Source organism: Trachurus trachurus (assembly GCF_905171665.1).
Source record: "Trachurus trachurus genome assembly, chromosome: 1".
Classification (NCBI taxonomy): Eukaryota; Metazoa; Chordata; class Actinopteri; order Carangiformes; family Carangidae; genus Trachurus; species Trachurus trachurus.
Genome location: NC_139891.1, coordinates 27,919,811 through 27,945,872, shown reverse-complemented (window position 1 = coordinate 27,945,872; position 26,062 = coordinate 27,919,811). Strand labels below are relative to the sequence as shown.

Here is a 26,062-nt window from a genome sequence, read left to right as displayed (position 1 = left end):
TCAATTTTCCACCTCAAGCTGTATCTTAAAAATAAAGCTAATAATAATTTCCCGACCCTGCTCCTCCTCAACCTTCTCCTCTTCCTCCTCCTCATTCACTGTTGGAGAAAAATTAGGATCCAAAACAGGGCCAGTTGTGATCGAGGATCTTTATTTCCCACATTCAATGATACAAATTAAAGTATCCAAAAGTGTTCAAAAAGTCAGAGAAATACTCATCAAAGCGTCAATATAACTTCACAAAAATGATTAGAAAAGACGGAGATGAAGTTCAGTGCATTAGAGTTTACACCCAAAAAAATGGACATAAAGCCGAGCCTGTCCCGGACCAGACTAAACTTCTTATCTCTGTGACTTTGTTTTTATACTGTACTGTAAAAGCCCTGCCTTCTTATTAAAATGAGAGGTGAACATGACACTTCTTCCCCAGTGTACGCCCTGTGATTTGTCCAGATGTCATGTTGCGATCTTTCATCAACATAATCTCCACCCTATACGGCGACTGTGTCACATTTTGCCACGTAGCGAGTTCACCCAAGTTCAGCGTCTTTGGCACCACTCTATCTTGCCGGTGGCCGTTATCTACATTGCCCGACCTTGACTCCCCCTGCAGGTGGCTGCGCACGCGAACTTAACGGTGCTTTCCCACGCTTTGCACTCATCTCACCTCTACCTTCTCAGAACTTTTCAATTATTTATGCAACATTCCCCCCTGTGAGACTTGAAAGTCTCATTAAAGTAAAAATTACATATAATGCATGATTACAGCAGATGGTAATGACAAGACAATCAGTAGGTAAAGAGTTTCAGAAGGTCAGAACAAGTAGGATTTTTTTTGTTTTAGCAATTTATCATTGTATGTTTAACAGAATCAGTTGTATACTTTAAATCAGAAACTAAAAAATACTAAAAACTAAAAGTATGTGGGCTATTATATGAGTCAGACCACATTTAGTTGCAACCCATAATAGTGGTAAAAATAATAAAAATCCTCAATGGTGCTCAACTTAAATTGTCAATGTATTTAACCACAAAGATGAATACTATAAGTTTTACAGTTAACAGATCTGTCTCCTTCATATATGGTTGTTGGCAAATTGTTTACATGTTATTGCTATACTTTATTTTGCAGGTGGCCATTATCTACATTGCCCGACTTTCACTCCCCCTGCAGGTGGCTGCACACGCGAACTTAACAGTGCTTTCCCACGCTTTGCACTCACCCCTTCCTTCTCTATCATGCTTTTCCTTTTTTTTTAACCCAACATAGCCTGTATAAAAACAGGACCAGGGCAGACATCTCCACTTTCAAGTCTCCAACCTTTCAGAGTTTTTCCCTTCACCTCTGCGACAGCGACATGGGTCTTTGGGTAAGCTGAGCAGCCGACTCTCTCACATTTAATTTACACTAAATATTGTGTGTATCTGTTTTTGTGTAAGTAGTTTCTGTTTCATCCTGATGCAAATGCAAAATACTGAATCAGTGGAAAGTTCATCTGAAATATCAACCATTTTAGTAAAGGATTAATGCTTTTTATGTAAATATTTTTTCACTTTTCACAGTGTTCTACCATAGTTAACTGAGAAATTGGGGGTTTGACCCAGTAGTCACACAAAGCAACACATTTAAGTCACCATGGGAACTATCAACTTTTGTTTAGCTAGATAGTTTTTCATAGTTTCAACATAGTTTGTTATGACTGAGTATAAGGGCCACGTTGAGAAAAGAAAAATCACAGACTTTGAGAATAAAGTTGTAAATTTACGAGAATAAAGACATAATTTTACGAGAAAAAAGTCATAAAGTCATTATGTTTCGTGCATTATGTAAGAACTAGCCTAATTACAAAATGTGGCAAAGTTTATATTGCGTTCAAGAATTGTATTACAAAATGTGTCAATTATTACAAAATGTGGCGTTATTACATCATGAGGTGACAATTTAATACATTATTACAAAGTGCAGCAATGGTGACTCCTCAATCCTGATCCTTCTTGACTTGAGCGCTGCTTTTGACATGTTGGATCACACATAATGCTGAACCCCTAAATTAATATATAAATAAAGGTCATTATCATATTATTATTGTCTACCCAGGTAACACTGTTAGCGGGGCTGCTGGTTTCGGTGGCATCGGACCAGAGCTACCTGCCCATTGACTGTGATGACGTGTATCGCCATGACAACACCAGCTCCAGTGGGGTGTACACCATCTACCCAGGAGGCCCCACCTCACCCCTGCACGTCCTCTGTGACATGGACACTGACGGGGGCAGATGGACCGTCAGTACACTACACCTCATATCTGATTAGATTTCATATTTGACGATGAGACTTAAAAAGCCAAAACAAAAGTGGAGCCATTGATAAAAAAAAATATTGTTTCAGTTTTCAACAAATGTTGTGACTTCTCTCCTTTGAGACTTGTCAATTAAATGATCATCATCTGATTTTCAGCTGTCAGAGTTCACATCCTGTGGCAGCTTGCACAGCTTGCACTTTATAGAAAAGTATATATATATATTAAAAAAAAAAAAAAATTAATGTATTTAAATAAATGAAAATGCCAGATTTTGTTGGCCTGAAATGATATGTTGTACTAAATATAGCCTTATAATAAAACATTTTAAAATGTATTTTCTCATGAAGTAGCCCAAGTAAACAATATTTACAGCAGCAGACACTTGTTTTTAGAAAGTCTGAGAAAGTTACCAGTGTCCATGTTGTATAATTAAAGCAGAAGTAAGCGATCCGGTCGTTTTGGCTAACTTCTTGTCAGCCGATGGAGTTAGCAGCCCCCGCCCTCGTCATGGATCTATTGGTCCTCGTCCCTACGTCACCACATTCACGCGCATCCGTTGGCTGCACACACAGCCCTTCATGCCGTTCTCTCTCCTCATTGGATAAAACTTGTAGGACACAAGGAAGTATACAAGAAGTTTTCTCCTCGGCTCAGAGCAGAGCAGAGTGACTGACAGACCCGTGTTTCGGACCAAACACTCTAAGTGATTGCTGTCGGAAGATATAACTATTTAAGACTTACTGTATATTAACACAAATAATCCGCTTACTTCTGCTTTAAGTTAGTCCATCACCGCAGCAGTTTGTTGTGATGATGTTCATATCAGGAATCTCTGTCACTTAAACATGTGACAGAGCACAGTGTGACAGAAAAATAAAAGACACTACAGCAACTGTGATTGCTGTTTACAGACCAGATAGTCATCAAACTCACCTGGCTCAGTTGAAAAGAATTTTTAGGTTTTCTTTCTTTTTTTAAAAGTGATATTAAGTCCTGCTAATTGAATACAGTTTTATTTTGGTTGACTGAATTGTTGTTATTCTCCCGTTCAGGTCTTTCAGAGGAGGTTGGATGGGAGTGAAAACTTCTACAGGCCATGGGAACATTACAAGAGTGGATTTGGGAATGTAGCAGGGGAGCACTGGCTGGGTGAGTCCTAGAGGGAAGTATGCTCTCATTACGCTGTTTTCCGTCACTACAGGCAGCGGCTTTTACTAAATAAATAAGAAAAAAAACAACTAAAAGAAGCTGCACAACCTGCAGCACATGTCAGTCAGACAGTCACTAGCTGCGTTTCCATTACAGATTTTCGCAAAATAAAAGCGATATTTCTGAAACTTCGAAAAAGTGCAACTGCCATTTGCGGGTGTTTCCATTGACAGGTATTTTGCGAATGAGCCGTAATGCGTCTTGCGTTTCTATGGTGACGGCACAGCGATCTCAGCTGCCGACAGCTGTTGCTGTTATTGTTTTTAACAAAGACGAAAACAGCGCTTGATTGCTGAAAGGCAAAGCCCGTGTGGCGCTGGCAGCGGCCACAAATAAGGGCGCACTCACACTAGGGCCAGTTGTACCATGCTGAAGCCCGAATGCCCCCTCCCCTGTCCCCCGCTGGCCCGGACTCACACCACCTCGAACCCAAGCTGATCAAGCACGGTTGCCTCCGTTGATATACAGTAGAGGGGCTATTTGTTTACCAACACGGCGGATGTGCACTTTAACCTGACTGCAGAAAGAACAGAGCCTTTTAAACACCAGCGGTGATGAGGCGCTGACAACAATATAGCCTATATGGTTGTGTCCACACACCCATACTGGTTTATGTGACTTAAGGTGACATTTCGGCGCAGGAGGGAGTGGGAGTGTGGATGCGAGCCAAATCTCCTTCAACCATGCACGGAAAAGGGGAATGATAGGAAAGGTTTTTCTAATTTAATGAGAAACAATGCCCAGGTCAGCAATGCATGACAAACATGTGGTTCATTTGTCCCCTCAAGTCACATAAACCAACACAGCGTGGACACACACAACTCCGGTGACGCCGGTGACGTGTAGAAAAGCGAAAAAAGTGTTTCCATTACACTTTTGCGATACACGTTTGTATCGATACGTCTCAAAAACCACCTCATGAGAGCGTAAAAACTTTTTTGCGATATTTGAGAGTTTTTTCAAAATGTAGGTGTTTCCATTACAAGTTTTTAATTTCGATATTTAGGGAGTGAAAACTTCTACAGGCCATGGGAACATTACAAGAACGGATTTGGGAATGTAGCAGGGGAGCACTGGCTGGGTGAGTCCTAGAGGGAGAATTACAGGTATATTAAAGTATCTATGGATTAAATATGCTCTCATTACGCTGTTTTCAGTCACAACAGGTAGTGGCTTTTACCAACAAAAAAAACCGAAAAGAAGCTGCACAACCTGCAGCAGCAGCTCATGTCAGTCAGACAGTCAGTGAGTGGCTGGTGAACACAGCGGAGCATTTAGCAGTGAAACTGAAAGTATAAAAATATTATAGAGCCTTGGTGCAAGAGGTGAAGTGTAATCAGAGCTGTGTGTGTGTGTGTGTGTGTGTGTGTGTGTGTGTGTGTGTGTGTGTGTGTGTGTGTGTGTGTGTGTGTGTGTGTGTGTGTGTGTGTGTGTGTGTGTGTGTGTGTGTGTGTCTTCTCAGGTCTGGACAACATCTTCCTGCTGACGATGAGGAAGAAGAACGAGCTGCGGGTGGACATGGAGGACTTTGAGGGAGGGGAGGCCTTTGCTCAGTATTCGTCTTTCTTCGTCGACTCTGAGAGGGAAGGATATCAGCTGGATCTGGGCGGCTTCACAGGAGGAACGGCAGGTGAGGGTCACTTCAGTGGAAATGTTTCCTTTTTCTCACTTTCAGGTATTCAACAATGAGCCAATTTTGACTCTGTTGTTTCTAGGGGACAGTTTAACATACCACAACTCCATGAAGTTCACCACCTATGACAAAGACCAGGATCAGTGGGATAAAAACTGTGCTCAGGACAGACTTGGTGGATTCTGGTTCAACGTCTGCCACAACGCAAACCCCAACGGCCTGTACGCACCTGGTGGTGTCAACTATGATCATGTCTCAATTGAATGGCACACATGGAAAGGCTCTAACTACTCCCTTAAGACCATCACCATGAAAATCAGATCAGTCGCTAAGTATCCATGCACTTATTGATCTGATCAGCTGTAGATCAATGAGATAATCACGCCCTCCATCAGGGTTGGAGAGCTGGGATGTTCGGGCATATAATCACTAGTCCGACTGGACTTAATGCCAACAATAACCTCTGAATCAAAATGATCATAAAATGTGTTTTTTTTTTCTTTCCTACTCATCTTGTTTCAAAATCACTGTCAGACATGATAACTCTGTTGAACAGGTTCATGCACTGATGTATTAAAATTCAGTTTCTTTGTTTTTTTCTGATTAAAAAAATTGTTTAGTGATGATTATTGTTTGTGATTGATGCTGTTCTGAGTGATTATTAAATAAATAAACTTGATTGTTTCAACTCTATTTTTATTTTCGGAGTTTTCATTTTTAGTATCAATTTAATTCCTCGTGGAAAATTATCTCATAATGATTTAGTTTTTTCCTGTATTATTTTTCAACTAGTAGTACATGCTAATTAGCACTAAATATAAAATAAAGATGAGGCTGATTGGAACATCTTTAGTTTTGCAAGTCATGAACTGGAGTGTTGGATAAATTAAGAATTTGAGCAGATGATGGTGCTGGAGGAGAAGTCATGTGATCATCAGAGTCGTCACAGTTCATCCTGTTTGGATCATGTGTCTAAAGTTCACAACACTACTGTCAACCTCATGGTGGCACTAAAGGAAAAGTTAATATGATTTAACATCTGGGAACCATGAATATCTGTCCAAAGATTGGTATCGGTAGAGATATTTATAGGCAGTGTTCTAAGCAATAAGCTCAAGCTAATACGCTCCTTCGTAGGTTTAGTATGTGCTCAGTTGATGTTAAATGTTCCCTGTTTAGATCTTTCTGTACACTTATGTATACAGCTCACCTCTGGTGTAGTTATAAGAAAAGCAGCATGCGGCGGCTCATAGTGGCCTACAATGATGGACTGAGGTTGCTGCTTCAGGTGCCCAGGTGGCACAGTGCGAGCCAACTCTTTGTTAATTTAAATGTACCCAATTGTGAAGCACTTCTACAAAATGTAATGTATCATTTTATGTGCCGCCTGGATGACTCGGGGAACAGCATTATTGGGGCTTTAGCTGCTATAGGTATTCATCCAGGCTTAGAAAACACTGGTGGGATAGCCTGCTTATGAATTATGTGGAGAGTTGATTCTCTATCTGTGTGTCTGTCTTTTTCTCTCTCTCCTTCTTAAAACTGTTTTATCATGTTTGTTGTTGTTGATATGGACCGCTTGTTGTGTCTGCAATAAAGATTAATAATAATAATAATAATAATAATAATAAGTCTAAACTTTAGGCTACAATGTCTCTTTTTAGTATTTTATTTACCTTTGTTGCTTTTCATTTGCTGCTGTAAGTACACAAAGTACAATTTCCATCAGTGGGATCAATAAAAAGTCTAGTCTTATCTGCATTTATGACAGAAACAACCTCAAGCTTTACTGTATCATCAAAACAAAGCTAATACTAATTTTCTAACCCTGCTCCTCCCCATCTTTCTCCTCTTCTTCCTCCTCCTCCTCATATACATATAGCCTGTATAAGACATTTTTTTAATGGCTGACCGGCTATAAAAACAGGACCACAGCAGACATCTCCACTTTCGAGACACTTTTCCCTTCACCTCCTCTTTTTTAGGATATCAAGGATATCAGTTCGATCTGGGCGGCAGGTGAGGGTCACTTCAGTGGAAATGTTTCCTTTTCTTACTTTTAGGTCTTCAACAATGAGCCAGGTGAAGACTGAATGTTACACTGTGGACAAACAGGCAAAAAAAATATGACATGATTTTTGTGAACTAAACTTTGTAAGAATAATTTTAGAAAATAGAAAAATTTAGCAGTTTCACTGATTTCACTGTATGAACAAACAAATTTCTTTTAGCTGGATTAATTGCATCTTTCCCCCTCCGTTCCAAGTGGAAATTACATTTTGACTCTGTTTTCTCTAGGGGACAGTTTATCATTCGCTGACTCCATGAAGTTCACCACCAATGACAAAGACCAGGATGTGTCGGATATAAACTGTGTTCAGTATTATCTTGGTGGATTCTGGTACGGCGGCTGCCACAGCACAAACCCCAACGGCCTGTAGACAATACCTGTCAAATATCATTGAGTCCAATTGTCAAAACACACTGAAATATCACCCATTTTCATAAAGGATTAATGCTTATTATGTAAATATTTTCACTTTTCACACTGATCTACCACAGTTAACTGAGTATTTTGGGGTTTGGACCCAGTGGTCACACAAAGCAATGCATTTTAAGTGACATGGGAACTATCAACTTTTGTTCAGCTAGCTAGTTTTTCACTATGTTAAACAGTTTTAGTTTGTTACCATGGAGTATTAGGGCCACATTGACAGTGATTTTAAATTGGATCTGCAAATTAGTGCTGCAGTGAAGTCCAGCTTCTTTCAGATTAGGCAGCTGGCAAAGGTGAAGCCTTTCCTCACACAAAAGCACTTTGAGACAGTGATCCACGCCTTTATAACATCTCAGCTGGATTACTGCAATGCACTTTGTTTTGGAGTCAGTCAGTCCTCCCTCGCACGTCTCCAGCTGGTGCAAAATGCAGCCGCTCGCCTCCTAACTGGAGCACGTAAGAGGGAGCATATAACTCCCACCCTGGCCTCCCTCCACTGGCTGCCTGTGCACTTTACAGTCCATTTTAAGATTATTTTATTTGTTTTTAAGTCTTTAAATGGTCTGGCCCCCCCTTCCCTCTCTGAGCTCCTTCAACCCTACGCTCCTGCTCGGTGCCTCAGGTCAGCTGACCTGCTGCTCCTGGAGGTACCGAGGTCCAGACGGAAGCTCAGAGGGGACAGAGCTTTCTCCACTGCTGCTCCAAGATTATGGAACGAGCTACCGTTGCACATCAGACAAGTCTCCTCACTGTCCATTTTAAAACTAGTCTTAGGCTTTTATTTATTGTTTTATTGTTTCTAATTGCTTTTAAAAACAATTAAACAACTATTCTACTGTCTGTTTTATTTATTTTATTGCCTTTAATTGTTTTATGTCTTTGTTTTCAACTATGGTTGTTTAAAAGTGCTATATAAATAAAGTTAAGTTGAGTTGAGAGTTGAGTACGCACCGGATGGTGTCACATATGGAATTTTCCAAATCCTATGGTCCACATGGAAAGACCATCACCATGAAAATCAGACCTGTCACTAAGTATCCATGCACTTATTGATCTGATCAGCTGTAGATCAATGAGATAATCTCTCCCTCCATCAGGGTTGGAGAGCTGGGATGTTCGGTCATATAATCACTAGTCCCACTGGACTTAATGCCAACAATAACCTCTGAATCAAAATAATCATAAAATGTGTTTTTTTTTCTTTCCTACTCATCTTGTTTCAAAATCACTGTCAGACATGATAACTCTGTTGAACAGGTGCATGCACTTACTCCCTATGTTTTTTATACCAGATGCATTTAAATTCAGTTTCCCGATTTTTTTTTTCATATCAAAAATTGCATTTAGTGATTATTGTTTGTGATTGATGTTGATCTGAGTGATTATAAAATAAATACACTTGATTGTTTTAACTTCAATGTTGTCATTTTTTAATATCAGTTTTATTTCTCAGTGTAGAAAATGATCTCACTGTTATTTATAAGGAGTTCATTTTTTCCTCTATTATTCTCAAAGGGCAGTACATGCTAATTAGCTCTAAATACAAATAAAGATGAGACTGATTGGAACATCTTTAGTTTCACAAACATGAACTAAAGGATTAAAATTATAATGATTTATCATCTGGGAACCATGAATATCTGTCCAAAGTTTGGTATCAGTAATAAACTTTAGGCTACAATGTCTCTTTTAAATATTTTATTTTTTTTACCTTTTTTGTTGTTCATCTGCTGCTGTAACAAGTAAATTTTCCACCTCAAGCTGTATCTTCAAAATAAAGCTAATAATAATTTCCCGACCCTGCTCCTCCTCAACCTTCTCCTCTTCCTCCTCCTCATTCACTGTTGGAGAAAAAAATTAGGATCCAAAACAGGGTCAGTTGTGATCGAGGATCTTTATTTCACACATTAAATGATACAAATGTAAGTATCCAAAAGTGTTCAAAATGTCCGAAATATAGTCATCAAAGCGTCAATATAACTTCACAAAAATGATTAGAAAAGACAGAGACGAAGTTCAGTGCATTAGAGTTTACTCCCAAAAAAATGGACATAAAGCCGAGCCTGTCCCGGACCAGACTAAACTTCTTATCTCTGTGACTTTGTTTTTATACTGTACTGTAAAAGCCCTGCCTTCTTATTAAAATGAGAGGTGAACATGACACTTCTTCCCCAGTGTACGCCCTGTGATTTGTCCAGATGTCATGTTGCGATCTTTCATCAACATAATCTCCACCCTATACGGCGACTGTATCACATTTTGCCACGTAGCGAGTTCACCCAAGTTCAGCGTCTTTGGCACCACTCTATCTTGCCGGTGGCCGTTATCTACATTGCCCGACCTTGACTCCCCCTGCAGGTGGCTGCACACGCGAACTTAACGGTGCTTTCCCACGCTTTGCACTCATCCCACCTCACTTTCTCAGAACTTTTCAATTATTTACATTCCCCCCTATGAGACTTGAAAGTTTCATTAAAGTAAAAAATTACATATAATGCATGATTACAGCAGATGGTAATGACAAGATAATCAGTAGGTAAAGAGTTTCAGAAGGTCAGAACAAGTAGGAGGTTTTTAGCAATTTATCGTTGTGTGATTTACAAAATCAGTTTTATACCTAAAATCAGAAACTAAAGACATACTAAAAATTAAAAGTATGTATTATATGAGTCAGACCGCATTTAGTTGCAACCCATAAGTGGTAGCATTAAAAATACTAAAAATCCTCAATGGTGCTCAACTTAAATTGTCAATGTATTGAAACACAAAAATGAATACTATACGTTTCTACAGTTAACAGATAGGCTAAACATCTGTCTCCTTCATATATGGTTGTTTGTTGGCAAATTGTTTATCTGTTATTGCTACACTTTATTTTGCAGGTTGCCGTTATCTACGTTGCCCGACCTTCACTCCCCCTGCAGGTGGCTGCACACGCGAACTTAACAGAGCTTTCCCACGCTTCACACTCACCCCTTCCTTCTCTATCATGATTTTCCTTTTTTTTAACCCAACATAGCCTGTATAAAAACAGGACCACAGCAGACATCTCCACTTTCGAGTCTCCAACCTTTCAGAGTTTTTCGCTTCACCTCTGCGACAGCGACATGGGTCTTTGGGTAAGTTGAGCAGCTGACTCTCTCACATTTAATTTACACTAAACATTGTGTGTATCTGTTTTTGTGTATGTAGTTTCTGTTTCATCCTGATGCAAATGCAAATTACTGAATCAGTAGAAAGTTTGTCTAAAATTTCAATTTTAAGTATTAGCTAAAGCTTATTATGTAAATATTTTCAGATTTCAAACTGATCTACCACAGTTAACTGAGTATTTTGGGGTTTAGACCCAGTGGTCACACAAAGCAGTCACCATGGGAACTATCAACTTTTGTTTAGCTAGCTAGTTTTTCACAGTGTTTAACATAGTTTGTTATGACTGAGTATTAGGGCCACATTGAGGGGAAAAAAATCACAGACTGTGAGAATAAAGTTGTAAAGTTACGAGAATAAAGTCATAATTTTACAAGGAAAAAGTAATTATGTAACAACGCTGCATTTTGTAATAAAATTCTTGAACGCAATATGTGATTGTTACATAATGCATCAAATTATTACATTTTCTTAATGCAACACCCGCATTTTGTAATAATTTGGTGCATTATGTAACAACCAATTACAAAATGTGGCAAAGTTTATATTGCCTTCAAGAATTTTATTACAAAATATGTCAGATTCTTACAAAATGTGGCGTTATTACATCATGAAATGAAAATGTAATACATTATTACAATGTGCAGCAATGGTGACTCCTCAATCCTGATCCTTCTCGACTTGAGCGCTGCTTTTGACATGTTGGATCACACATAATGCTGAACCCTTAAGTTAATATATTAATAAAGTAGTAAATAAAGTTCATTATCATATTATTGTTGTCTACCCAGGTAACACTGTTAGTGGGGCTGCTGGTTTCGGTGGCATCGGACCAGAGCTACCTGCCCATTGACTGTGATGACGTGTATCGCCATGACAACACCAGCTCCAGTGGGGTGTACACCATCTACCCAGGAGGCCCCACCTCACCCCTGCACGTCCTCTGTGACATGGACACTGACGGGGGCAGATGGACCGTCAGTACACTACACCTCATACTGTATCTGATTAGATTTCATATTTGACGATGAGCCCTAAAAAGCCAAAACAAAAGTGGAGCCATTGATTTAAAAAAAAAAAGTATTGTTTCAGTTTTCAACAAGTGATGCGACTTCTCTCCTTTGAGACTTGTCACTTAAATGATGATCATCTGATTTGTCAGCTGTCAGAGTTCACATCCTGTGGCAGCTTGCACATTTTTCTTTATAGAAAATTATATTTAAAAAAAACAGTAGTTCATTTAAATAAATGAAAATGCCTGATTTTGTTGACCTGATGTTGTAATTAAATATAGCCTAATAATAACAAAACATTTTAAAATGTATTTTCTCATTAAGTAGCCCAAGTAAACAATATTTACAGCAGCAAACACTCCTTTTTTTTTACGAAGTCTGAGAAAGTTACCAGTGTCCATGTTGTATAATTTAGTTAGTCCATCACCGCAGCAGTTTGTTGTGATGATGTTCATATCAGGAATCTCTGTCACTTAACTCTTTCACGACCATTGACGAGTTAACTCGTCACAGCCTGCCGAACGTTCACGACCATTGACGAGTAAACTCGTCAAAACCGTTTTTTTACAGATTACGATAATAGACACTCTGAGGTACCCTGTGTGTGAATATGGTAGTCCTCTGATATGTAAAACTGTTTTAAACTAAAATCAAAACATAATGTTTTTTATAAACTGTGTGATCTTGGTTTTGTTTGAGTAATCGGTCTCCTTGAATGCTGCTCTGGGGACAGCGTGCAGCGCTGTGCGGCTGTCAGCTACAGTGTTGCGACTTCCTCGCTGAATCTGGCGACTTTCCAAACCCTCTTTTGACAAAAGCGACCGACGACAAATCTGGCGAGTTTTTCCGGTGTAGTTTACAAACGTTTCTGGTTTGGAGACTCGGACCTGAAAGCCTGCTGTTTTTACGGTGCATCGGAGCGGGCGCTGAGCAGCGGGGGCTGTGACCCCAGAGCACTCATCGCCGGCCAGTCACACAGGAGTGTCACGGAGCTGCTGCGCTGCGGCCAGAGACCCACACCGCTGCACCGCTGCTCTCCACGCTGCCACACCCCCCAGATATGCCTACACATATATTTATTTAGCCGTAGAAATGATTTGGGAGACATGCCACACTGCAGATTACGGTAAAATGAGCAGATTGCCACTTGACACAAAAGTGCGTTTTTCTCTGAAACTAGAGCGGGAGCTCCGTTTTTGGAGAAACCCAGCTCTCTGCTTCTACTTCGTACTCACGAACGAAACGGCGGAAAAACTAGCCTTTTTTTGGTGGAGCACGTTGTAAAGTCACTCTGCAACCAAGTGAAGACCGTTTGTTTCTAGGTGATGTACATAGTTCGGTTCGACGTGAGATAAAAGGTAAACAAATAGCCAAAAACATGTGGTCCTGAGCGGATGTGCTGAGGAATTAGTGTGGTCGCGAAAGAGTTAAACATGTGACAGAGCACAGTGTGACAGAAAAATAAAAGACACTACAGCAACTGTGATTGCTGTTTACAGACCAGATAGTCATCAAACTCACCTGGTTCAGTTGAAAAGATTTTTTGTTTTCTTTCTTTCTTTCTTTTCTTTAATGTGATCTCAAGTCCTGCTAATTGAATACAGTTTTATTTTGGTTGACTGAATTGTTGTGATTCTCCCTTTCAGGTCTTTCAGAGGAGGTTGGATGGGAGTGAAAACTTCTACAGGCCATGGGAACATTACAAGAACGGATTTGGGAATGTAGCAGGGGAGCATTGGCTGGGTGAGTCCTAGAGGGAGAATTACAGGTACTGTAAAGTATCTGTAAGTGCCATTTATTATTGTTTTGCTATTTGCGCGAGGACTAGGAATACGTTTTGAGTATGCTTTGAGTTTACAGTTTGGGCTTATGTGGCTTCCGTAGAGAAAGCAGGAAGTGAAGTGTTGTTGTGAAGAATATGTTGAACGTGTTGAATAAATGAGATAATGGCCAGGCCATACTTGTAAAAGAGATTTTTTTATCTCAAGCAATTTGCCTGGTAAAATAAAGGTAAAAAAAAAAAAAAAAATGGCGGAGCGACGCAGTCGTTTTACCGTCTGCAGCCACATCTGCGTAGACACCCGGCCAGCTCAACGAGTAAAGCGGTCTCCTGTCATTTCTCATGAGTGGTTAAAAGAATAAAAAACGAAGAAAACAACGTAAGATAGCCACTACAGTATCTGATTAAATATGCTCTCATTACGCTGTTTTCAGTCATAACAGGCAGCTGCTTTTACCAAATAAAAATGAAAAAACTAAAAGAAGCTGCACAACCTGCAGCAGCAGCACATGTCAGTCAGACAGTCAGTGAGTGGCTGGTGAACACAGCGGAGCATTTAGCAGTGAAACTGAAAGTATAGAAATATTATAGAGTCTTGGTGCAAGAGGTGAAGTGTAATCAGAGCTGTGTGTGTGTGTGTGTGTGTGTGTGTGTGTGTGTGTGTGTGTGTGTGTGTGTGTGTGTGTGTGTGTGTGTGTGTGTGTGTGTGTGTGTGTGTGTGTCTCCTCAGGTCTGGACAACATCTTCCTGCTGACGACGAGGAAGAAGAACGAGCTGCGGGTGGACATGGAGGACTTTGAGGGAGGGGAGGCCTTTGCTCAGTATTCGTCTTTCTTCGTCGACTCTGAGAGGGAAGGATATCAGCTGGATCTGGGCGGCTTCACAGGAGGAACGGCAGGTGAGGGTCACTTCAGTGGAAATGTTTCCTTTTCTTACTTTTAGGTATTCAACAATGAGCCAGGTGAAGGCTGAATGTTTCACTGTGGACAAACAGGCTAAAAAATACTACATGATTTTTGTGAATTCTGTAAAAATAATTTTAGAAAATGGAACAATTTGGCAGTTTCACTGATTTCACTGTATAAACAAACAAATTTATTTTAGCTGGATTAACTGCAATTTTTTCCCCATTCCAAACTGAAATTACATTTTGACTCTGTTGTTTCTAGGGGACAGTTTAACACTGCACAACTCCATGAAGTTCACCACCTATGACAAAGACCAGGATACGCATGGGGATAAAAACTGTGCTCAAATTTTACTTGGTGGTTTCTGGTTCTACCACTGCCACACCTCAAACCCCAACGGCTTGTACGCACCTGATGGTGTCCAATATGGAAGTGTCCAAATTGAATGGCGATCATGGAAAGGCCTTAACTACTCCCTTAAGACCATCACCATGAAAATCAGATCAGTCGCTAAGTATCCATGCACTTATTGATCTGATCAGCTGTAGATCAATGAGATAATCACGGCCTCCATCAGGGTTGGAGAGCTGGGATGTTCGGGCATATAATCACTAGTCCGACTGGACTTAATGCCAACAATAACCTCTGAATCAAAATGATCATAAAATTTCAGTTTTTTTTTTTCCTACTCTTCTTGTTTTAAAATCACTGTCAGACATGATAACTCTGTTGAACAGGTTCATGCACTGATGTATTGAAATTCAGTTTTTTTTTTCTGATTAAAAAAAATGTATTTAGTGATTATTGTTTGTGATTGATGCTGTTCTGAGTGATTATTAAATAAATAAACTTGATTGTTTCAACTCTGCTTTTATTTTTGAAGTTGCCATTCTATGTCAGTTTCATTCCTCATAGAAAATTATCTCATAATGATTTAGGTTTTTTCCTGTATTATTTTCAACTAGTAGTACATGCTAATTAGCATTAAATACAAATTAATGATGAGGCTGATTGGAACATCTTTAGTTTCACAAGTCATGAACTGGAGTGTTGGATAAATGAAGAATTTGAGCAGATGATGGTGCTGGAGGAGAAGTCATGTGATCATCAGAGTCATCACAGTTCATCCTTTCTATTACTCCTGATGCCGACTTCTGGACCCAAATCTGTAAGAACATTTGTCTCTCATAACTAAAAACGCTAACCTGCAACTCATACAATATAAAATACTCCATAGAAGCCACTACACTGGACAAAAAATGTTTAAAATGGGATTCACATCTGAAACATGCGCACACTGCACCCAAAACTGCCCTGACACCTACATTGACGCCACCTGGCACTGCACCCCGATCAAGCACTTTTGGAAAGAAGTCATTGGATCTCTGTCTGACTTTATGGACTGCCGCATCCCCCTATCCCCGTCACTCTGCCTTTTAGGAGACACAACAACACTCACAATAGATAAAACCAACCATAGACTGCTCCTTCCATCTCTAACTATCGCCAAGAAAACTATCCTCATAAACTGGAAATCAAGAAACACCATACACCTAACTCACTGGAAAAATTTACTCATAGACCACATCTCACTGGAATACTCACCTTCCCCTCCCAACAGCACAGCAGAACCTCTAGCCACCTGGCCTAAACTCATTGATTTATTAACCTCTTAAGTCATCTACCTACAGTACTATTTCTTGTTTTTTCTTCTCTGAGAGCCAATCACCAACTATCAACAATCCATATCATTATCATTACACTTTCCTCATAGAAATCAGATGAGCATACATGAATACATTCACAAGCACACTCTTTCTTTATTGGTTTGTTCATCTATTCATTTATTTTGGACTGTATCTGCCCTGTTTTGTTGTCTGTTTGTCTGTGCATGTGTATATATGTGTGTATGTATCTGGCATGCCTGCTCTGCCGGCTCTCTGCTCCGGCGGTTACCGTACTGCCTGTTTCTCTTTTTAACGCACCAACTTATAACAAAAACAAACAAAACACCCTGCATCATCACCTATCCGTTTTTTTAATGCACCACACGCACCCTTCTTTTAATGCACTACATAAACATACACAAACAAAGGAAAAGGGGCGGGGGGGGGGGGGAAAAAAAAAGACAAACAAACAAACAAACTCCCCATCTAGACAGGGGGGCGGGCTGCTGCTGCGGGCGCTCTGGGGTGGCTGGGTGTGGTGGGGTGGGGTGTTGCTCGGGGGAGGTGGGGATGTGGGACCACAGGCCAATGCCCCGCTTATCAAATTGATTTTTTTCTCTCTCTCTCTCTTTACTTAATTATTATGTTTACTATTAATGTTACCACTATTGTCATTTTTACTTATTAATTTATTTATTTATTATCACTATATACTTTACCATTTATTTGTATTTCATTTACTTATTTTTCCTCTCATTCAAAAAGGTTATTCATTTATCCTCAGCTCCCACACTCTTCCTCAATCCCTGGTTCTTATTTTCTAAAATCATCGCTGTTACTATTATTTTTATTTTTTGTTTGTTTGTTTGTTTGTTCATTTTGTTTTGTGGTTATTTGCTGTCACAACTATTATTTATTCATTTATTTTTATTATTATTATTATTATTAATATTTATTTTTCCAATACTGTTATTATGACCAAGGTTTTCTTTGTGACCAATTTTCCTTTTCATTATTATTATGATTACCATTTATATAAATATAACTGACCTACACACGCACACACACACACACACACGCACACACACACACACACGCACACAAACACACACACACACACACACACACACACACACACACACACACACACACACACACACACACACACCTTATTTCACATTTTATGTACACATCAATGTAAGCCATCAATGCATGTTTACTGTGTTGTCTGTCGCGTTTTTTTGTTCACAAAAAAAAACAAAAAAACTGTTCATCCTGTTTGGATCATGTGTCTAAAATTCTCAACACTACTGTCAACCTCATGGTGGCACTCAAGGAAAAGTTATTATGATTGGACATCTGGGAACCATGAGTATCTGTCCAAAGATTGGTATCGGAAGTCTAAACTTTAGGCTACAATGTCTTTTCTTAATATTTTTTTTAATTTACCTTTGTCGTTTTTCATTTGCTGCTGTAACAAGTACATTTTCCATCAGTGGTATCAATAAAAAGTCTTGTATTATCTGCATTTATGACAGAAACAACTTCAAGCTTTACAGTATCTTCAAAACAAAGCTAATAATAATGTTCTAACCCTGCTCCTCCCCATCCTCCTCCTCCTCCTCCTCCTCCTCCTCCTCCTCCTCCTCCTCATATAGCCTGTATAAAACATTTTTTAATGGCTGACCGGCTATAAAAACAGGACCACAGGGCGGCAGGTGAGGGTCACTTTGGTGGAAATGTTTCCTTTTCTTACTTTTAGGTATTCAACAATGAGCCAGGTGAAGGCTGAATGTTTCACTGTGGACAAACAGGCAAAAAAAATACGACATGATTTTTTGAATTCTGTAAAAATAATTTTAGAAAATAGAAAAATTTGGCAGTTTCACTGATTTCACTACAAACAAATTTATTTTAGGTGGATTTATAATTTATAATTTATAATATTTATAATAACTGCAACCCCCCCCCCCCCTTCCAAATGGAAATTACATTTTGACTGTTCTGTTTCTAGGGGACAGTTTATCATCTGCTGACTCCATGAAGTTCACCACCTATGACAAAGACCAGGGTGTGTGGGATATAAACTGTGCTCAGTATTATCTTGGTGGATTCTGGTACGGCGGCTGCCACGGCACAAACCCCAACGGCCTGTAGACAATACCCATCAAATATCATTGAGTCCAATTGTCAAAACCCACAAGTGCTATTTAAGACCATTGACACTGTTCTTAATGCCTAATGGGCTCTTTACACAGCTCCACTACTTCCTGAATTTAAGGCTGCCCCTTTATTTCCTGTTTTACATTATTGGACAACCTGATTAATCCAGGTGTGTCTGAGTCGTCACAATAGTCAGACACACCTGGATTAATTAGTTTGTCCAATAATGTTAGACAGGAAATAAAAGAGCAGCCTTAAGTTCAGGAAGTAGTGGAGCTGAGCATATAGAGCCCATTCAGTTTCACACTGATCTACCACCGTTAACTGAGTATTTTGGGGTTTGGACCCAGTGGTCACACAAAGCAATGCATTTTAAGTGACATGGGAACAATAAACTTTTGTTCAGCCAGCTAGTTTTTCACTTTGTTAAACAGTTTTAGTTTGTTACCATGGAGTATTAGGGCCACGTTGACAGTGATTTTAAATTGGATCGGCAAATTAGTGCTGTAGTGAAGTCCAGCTTCTTTCAGATTAGGCAGCTGGCAAAGGTGAAGCCTTTCTTCACACAAAAGCACTTTGAGACAGTGATCCACGCCTTTATAACATCTCGGCTGGATTACTGCAATGCACTTTGTTTTGGAGTCAGTCAGTCCTCCCTCGCACGTCTCCAGCTGGTGCAAAATGCAGCCGCTCGCCTCCTAACTGGAGCACGTAAGAGGGAGCATATAACTCCCACCCTGGCCTCCCTCCACTGGCTGCCTGTGCACTTTACAGTCCATTTTAAGATCTTTTATTTGTTTTTAAGTCTTTAAATGGTCTGGCCCCCCCTTCCCTCTCTGAGCTCCTTCAACCCTACGCTCCTGCTCGGTGCCTCAGGTCAGCTGACCTGCTGCTCCTGGAGGTACCGAGGTCCAGACGGAAGCTCAGAGGGGACAGAGCTTTCTCCACTGCTGCTCCAAGATTATGGAACGAGCTGCCGTTGCACATCAGACAAGTCTCCTCACTGTCCATTTTAAAACTAGTCTTAAAACCCATTTTTACTCCCTGGCTTTCAACTCTGCATGAGACTCTGTTCTTGTTTTAGTGTTTTATGGTTTGCTTTTATTTATTGTTTTATTGTTTCTAATTGCTTTTAAAAACAATGAAACAACTATTCTACTGTCTGTTTTATTTCATTTTATTTCATTGCCTTTAATTGTTTTATGTCTCTATGTACAGCACTTCGTTTTCAATTATGGTTGTTTTAAGTGTCCAAATCCTATGGTACACATGGAAAGGCTATAACTCCCTTAAGACTTTTACCATGAAAATCAGATCAGTTGAACAGGGTCATGCACTTGCTTCCTATGTTTTTTAATACCAGATGCATTTAAATTCAGTTTACTGATTTTTTCTTTTTTTTCATATAAAAAATTGTATTTAGTGATTATTGTTTGTGATTGATGTTGATCTGAGTGATTATCAAATACATACTTTTGATCGTTTTCTCTTAAATGTTGTCATTTTTTAATATCAGTTTTATTCTTGAGTGTAGAAAATGATCTCACTGTTATTTATAAGGAATTCATTTTTTCCTCTATTTTTCTCAACTGGCAGTACATGCTAATTAGCACTAAATACAAATAAAGATGAGACTGATGGGAACATCTTTAGTTTCACAAGTCATGAACTGGAGTGTTGGATAAATAAAAAAATTGAGCAGATGATGGTGCTGGAGGAGAAGTCATGTGATCATCAGAGTCATCACAGTTCATCCTGTTTGGATCATGTGTCTAAAGTTCACAACACTAACTTCATAGCTGCACTAAAGGATTAAAATTAATATGATTTGACATCAGGCAACCATGAATATCTGTCCAAAGTTTGGTATCAGTAATATAAGTCTAAACTTTAGGCTACAATGTCTCTTTTAAATATTTTATTTTTTACCTTTGTTGTTTTTCATCTGCTGCTGCAACAAGTCAATTTTCCACCTCAAGCTGTATGTTCAAAATTAAGCTAATAATAATTTCCCGACCCTGCTCCTCCTCAACCTTCTCCTCTTCCTCCTCCTCATTCACTGTTGGAGAAAAAATTAGGATCCAAAACAGGGCCAGTTGTGATCGAGGATCTTTATTTCCCACATTCAATGATACAAATGTAAATATCCAAAAGTGTTCAAAAAGTCCGAAAAATACTCATTAAAGCATCAATATAACTTCACAAAAATGATTAGAAAAGACGGAGATGAAGTTCAGTGCATTAGAGTTTACACCCCAAAAAAATGGACATAAAGCCGAGCCTGTCCCGGACCAGACTAAACTTCTCATCTCTGTGACTTTGTTTTTATACTGTACTGTAAAAGCCCTGCCTTCTTATTAAAATGAGAGGTGAACATGACACTTCTTCCCCAGTGTACGCCCTGTGATTTGTCCAGATGTCATGTTGCGATCTTTCATCAACATAATCTCCACCCTATACGGCGACTGTATCACATTTTGCCACGTAGCGAGTTCACCCAAGTTCAGCATCTTTGGCACCACTCTATCTTGCCGGTGGCCGTTATCTACATTGCCCGACCTTGACTCCCCCTGCAGGTGGCTGCACACGCGAACTTAACGGTGCTTTCCCACGCTTTGCACTCATCTCACCTCTACCTTCTCAGAACTTTTCAATTATTTACGCAACATTCCCCCTGTGAGACTTGAAAGTCTCATTAAAGTAAAAATTACATATAATGCATGATTACAGCAGATGGTAATGACAAGACAATCAGTAGGTAAAGAGTTTCAGAAGGTCAGAACAAGTAGGATTTTTTTTTTTTTAGCAATTTATCATTGTATGTTTAACAGAATCAGTTGTATACTTTAAATCAGAAACTAAAAAATACTAAAAACTAAAAGTATGTGGGCTATTATATGAGTCAGACCACATTTAGTTGCAACCCATAATAGTGGTAAAAATAATAAAAATCCTCAATGGTGCTCAACTTAAATTGTCAATGTATTTAACCACAAAGATGAATACTATAAGTTTTACAGTTAACAGATCTGTCTCCTTCATATATGGTTGTTGGCAAATTGTTTACATGTTATTGCTACACTTTATTTTAGGTTGCCGTTATCTACATTGCCCGACTTTCACTCCCCCTGCAGGTGGCTGCACACGCGAACTTAACAGTGCTTTCCCACGCTTTGCACTCACCTCTTCCTTCTCTATCATGCTTTTCCTTTTTTTTTAACCCAACATAACCTGTATAAAAACAGGACCAGGGCAGACATCTCCACTTTCAAGTCTCCAACCTTTCAGAGTTTTTCCCTTCACCTCTGCGACAGCGACATGGGTCTTTGGGTAAGTTGAGCAGCTGACTCTCTCACGTTTAATTTACACAAAATATTGTGTGTATCTGTTTTTGTGTAAGTAGTTTCATCCTGTTCATCCTGATGGAAATGCAAAATACTGAATCAGTAGAAAGTTCATCTGAAATATCAACCATTTTAGTAAAGGATTAATGCTTTTTATGTAAATATTTTTTCACTTTTCACAGTGATCTACCATAGTTAAAGGGATAGTTCACCCAAAATTCAAATTTCACTCATTATCTACTCACCCTCATGTCAACTAAGAGCTGTGAGAATTTTCAGAGTCCTCCGTTCCTTCTCTGAGTTACGGGGGGGTCTGCGCAGCAGTATTTGTCCATATAATGGTTGTGAATGGACACCAGAGCTCTTCGTCCAAAAAGACACACCAAAAAACATCCAAATACCTCCATACTGCTCGTCTGTAATGTCCCTCTTGTATTGAAGCCCCGACATGAGAAATTGTTCCGCCGGTCAGTGCAAATCACGTGAGATTTGCACTTACACAGGCAGAGCAGTGAACTGAGACACTGGGAGCTTCCGCTACAAACAAGCTTAAAATATAGACTTATTTAATTTTTTTCGGAACAATTTCTCATGTCGGGGCTTCAATACAAGAGGGACATTACAGACGAGCAGTATGGAGGTATTTGGATGTTTTTTGGTGTGTCTTTTTGGACGAAGAGCTCTGGTGTCCATTCACAACCATTATATGGACAAATACTGCTGCGCAGACCCCCCGTAACTCAGAGAAGGAACGGAGGACTCTGAAAATTCTCACAGCTCTTAGTTGACATGAGGGTGAGTAGATAATGAGTGAAATTTGAATTTTGGGTGAACTATCCCTTTAACTGAGAAATTGGGGGTTTGACCCAGTAGTCACACAAAGCAACACATTTAAGTCACCATGGGAACTATCAACTTTTGTTTAGCTAGATAGTTTTTCATAGTTTCAACATAGTTTGTTATGACTGAGTATTAGGGCCACGTTGAGAAAAGAAAAATCACAGACTTTGAGAATAAAGTTGTAAATTTACGAGAATAAAGACATAATTTTACGAGAAAAAAGTCATAAAGTCATTATGTTTCGTGCATTATGTAACAACTAGCCTAATTACAAAATGTGGCAAAGTTTATATTGCGTTCAAGAATTGTATTACAAAATGTGTCAATTATTACAAAATGTGGCATTATTACATCATGAGGTGACAATTTAATACATTATTACAATGTACAGCAATGGTGACTCCTCAATCCTGATCCTTCTTGACTTGAGCGCTGCTTTTGACATGTTGGATCACACATGATGCTGAACCCTTAAGTTAATATATAAATAAAGTTCATTATCATATTATTATTGTCTACCCAGGTAACACTGTTAGTGGGGCTGCTGGTTTCGGTGGCATCGGACCAGAGCTACCTGCCCATTGACTGTGATGACGTGTATCGCCATGACAACACCAGCTCCAGTGGGGTGTACACCATCTACCCAGGAGGCCCCACCTCACCCCTGCACGTCCTCTGTGACATGGGCACTGACGGGGGCAGATGGACCGTCAGTACACTACACCTCATATCTGATTAGATTTCATATTTGACGATGAGACTTAAAAAGCCAAAACAAAAGTGGAGCCATTGATTTAAAAAATATATATATATATTGTTTCAGTTTTCAACAAGTGTTGTGACTTCTCTCCTTTGAGACTTGTCACTTAAATGATCATCATCTGATTCATCAGCTGTCAGAGTTCACATCCTGTGGCAGCTTGCACAGCTTGCACTTTATAGAAAAGTATATATATTTAAAAAAAAAAAAAAAAAACATTAATGTATTTAAATAAATGAAAATACCAGATTTTGTTGGCCTGAAATGATATGTTGTACTAAATATAGCCTTATAATAAAACATTTTTTCTCATGAAGTAGCCCAAGTAAACAATATTTACAGCAGCAGACACTTGTTTTTAGAAAGTCTGAGAAAGTTACCAGTGTCCATGTTGTATAATTAAAGCAGAAGTAAGCGATCCGGTCGTTTTGGCTAACTTCTTGTCAGCCGATGGAGTTAGCAGCCCCCGCCCTCGTCATGGATCTATTGGTCCTCGTCCCTACGTCACCACATTCACGCGCATCCGTTGGCTGCACACACAGCCCTTCATGCCGTTCTCTCTCCTCATTGGATAAAGCTTGTAGGATACAAGGAAGTATACAAGAAGTTTTCTCCTCGGCTCAGAGCAGAGCAGAGTGACTGACAGACCCGTGTTTCGGACCAAACACTCTAAGTGATTGCTGTCGGAAGATATAACTATTTAAGACTTACTGTATATTAACACAAATAATCCGCTTACTTCTGCTTTAAGTTAGTCCATCACCGCAGCAGTTTGTTGTGATGATGTTCATATCAGGAATCTCTGTCACTTAAACATGTGACAGAGCACAGTGTGACAGAAAAATAAAAGACACTACAGCAACTGTGATTGCTGTTTACAGACCAGATAGTCATCAAACTCACCTGGCTCAGTTGAAAAGAATTTTTAGGTTTTCTTTCTTTTTTTAAAAGTGATATTAAGTCCTGCTAATTGAATACAGTTTTATTTTGGTTGACTGAATTGTTGTTATTCTCCCGTTCAGGTCTTTCAGAGGAGGTTGGATGGGAGTGAAAACTTCTACAGGCCATGGGAACATTACAAGAGTGGATTTGGGAATGTAGCAGGGGAGCACTGGCTGGGTGAGTCCTAGTATGCTCTCATTGTTTTCCATCACTACAGGCAGCGGCTTTTACTAAATAAATAAGAAAAAAAACAACTAAAAGAAGCTGCACAACCTGCAGCAGCAGCACATGTCAGTCAGACAGTCAGTGAGTGGCTGGTGAACACAGCGGAGCATTTAGCAGTGAAACTGAAAGTAGAGAAATATTATAGAGCCTTGGTGCAAGAGGTGAAGTGTAATCAGAGCTGTGTGTGTGTGTGTGTGTGTGTGTGTGTGTGTGTGTGTGTGTGTGTGTGTGTGTGTGTGTGTGTGTGTGTGTGTGTGTGTGTGTGTGTGTGTGTGTGTGTGTGTGTGTGTGTGTGTCTCCTCAGGTCTGGACAACATCTTCCTGCTGACGATGAGGAAGAAGAACGAGCTGCGGGTGGACATGGAGGACTTTGAGGGAGGGGAGGCCTTTGCTCAGTATTCGTCTTTCTTCGTCGACTCTGAGAGGGAAGGATATCAGCTGGATCTGGGCGGCTTCACAGGAGGAACGGCAGGTGAGGGTCACTTCAGTGGAAATGTTTCCTTTTCTTACTTTTAGGTTTTGAAGGCTGAATGTTTCACTGTGGACAAACAGGCAAAAAAAATACTACATGATTGTTGTGAATTCTGTAAAAAATCATTTTAGAAGATAGAAAAATTTGGCAGTTTCACTGATTTCACCGTATAAACAAACACATTTCTTTTAGCTGGATTAACTCCAATGTTTTCCCCCCATTCCAAATGGAAATTACATTTTGACTCTGTTGTTTCTAGGGGACAGTTTAACATACCACAACTCCATGAAGTTCACCACCTATGACAAAGACCAGGATGTGTGGGGTAATAACTGTGCTCACCACAGTCTTGGTGGATTCTGGTACAAGAGCTGCCACTACGCAAACCCCAACGGCCTGTACGCACCTGATGGCACTAATAGTGTCTGGACCTGTGGAGGTTTCCAAATCAAATGGAACACATGGAACTACCCTCTTAAGACCATCACCATGAAAATCAGATCAGTCGCTAAGTATCCATGCACTTATTGATCTGATCAGCTGTAGATCAATGAGATAATCACGCCCTCCATCAGGGTTGGAGAGCTGGGATGTTTGGGCATATAATCACTAGTCCGACTGGACTTAATGCCAACAATAACCTCTGAATCAAAATAATAAAATAAAATAAAATGTGTTTTTTTTTTTCTTTCTCAGTCATCTTGTATCAAAATCACTGTCAGACATGATAACTCTGTTGAACAGGTTCATGCACTGGCTCCCTGTTAATTCCACCTGATGCATTCAAATTCAGTTTCTCCACTTTTTTTTCTGAAAAAAAAAAAAAGTGATTATTGTTTGTGATTGATGCTGTTCTGAGTGATTATTAAATAAATAAACTTTATTGTTTCAACTCTGTTTCTATTTTCGAAGGTGTCATTTTTTTGTGTCAGTTTCATTCCTCGTAGATCTCAGTATTTAGATTTTTTTCCTCTATTATTTTCAACTAGCAGTACATGCTAATTAGCATTAAATACAAATTAATGATGAGGCTGATTGGAACATCTTTAGAATCCAAGTCATGAACTGGAGTGTTGGATAAATGAAGAAATTGAGCAGATGATGGTGCTGGAGGAGAAGTCATATGATCATCAGAGTCATCACAGTTCATCCTGTT

General features: G+C 39.5%; 2 protein-coding genes across 2 annotated transcripts; both read left to right on the top strand.

Moving 5' to 3' along the window:
* Nucleotides 1-1,358: 1,358 nt before the first annotated feature.
* On the top strand, nt 1,359-5,496 carry LOC310984716 (microfibril-associated glycoprotein 4-like; the record flags this gene model as incomplete). The annotated part of the gene is made up of 5 exons (XM_083970030.1): nt 1,359-1,370; nt 2,099-2,284; nt 3,356-3,452; nt 4,975-5,142; nt 5,228-5,496. The coding sequence occupies 5 exons, from the start codon at nt 1,359-1,361 to the stop codon at nt 5,494-5,496; spliced, it is 732 nt and encodes a 243-aa protein (XP_083826156.1).
* A 5,253-nt stretch (nt 5,497-10,749) lies between these two features.
* LOC310984643 (microfibril-associated glycoprotein 4-like) lies at nt 10,750-25,437 on the top strand (the record flags this gene model as incomplete). The annotated part of the gene is made up of 5 exons (XM_083969903.1): nt 10,750-10,761; nt 11,584-11,769; nt 24,290-24,386; nt 24,739-24,906; nt 25,166-25,437. 5 exons carry the CDS (start codon nt 10,750-10,752, stop codon nt 25,435-25,437), a joined length of 735 nt encoding a protein of 244 aa, XP_083826029.1.
* Nucleotides 25,438-26,062: the final 625 nt, after the last annotated feature.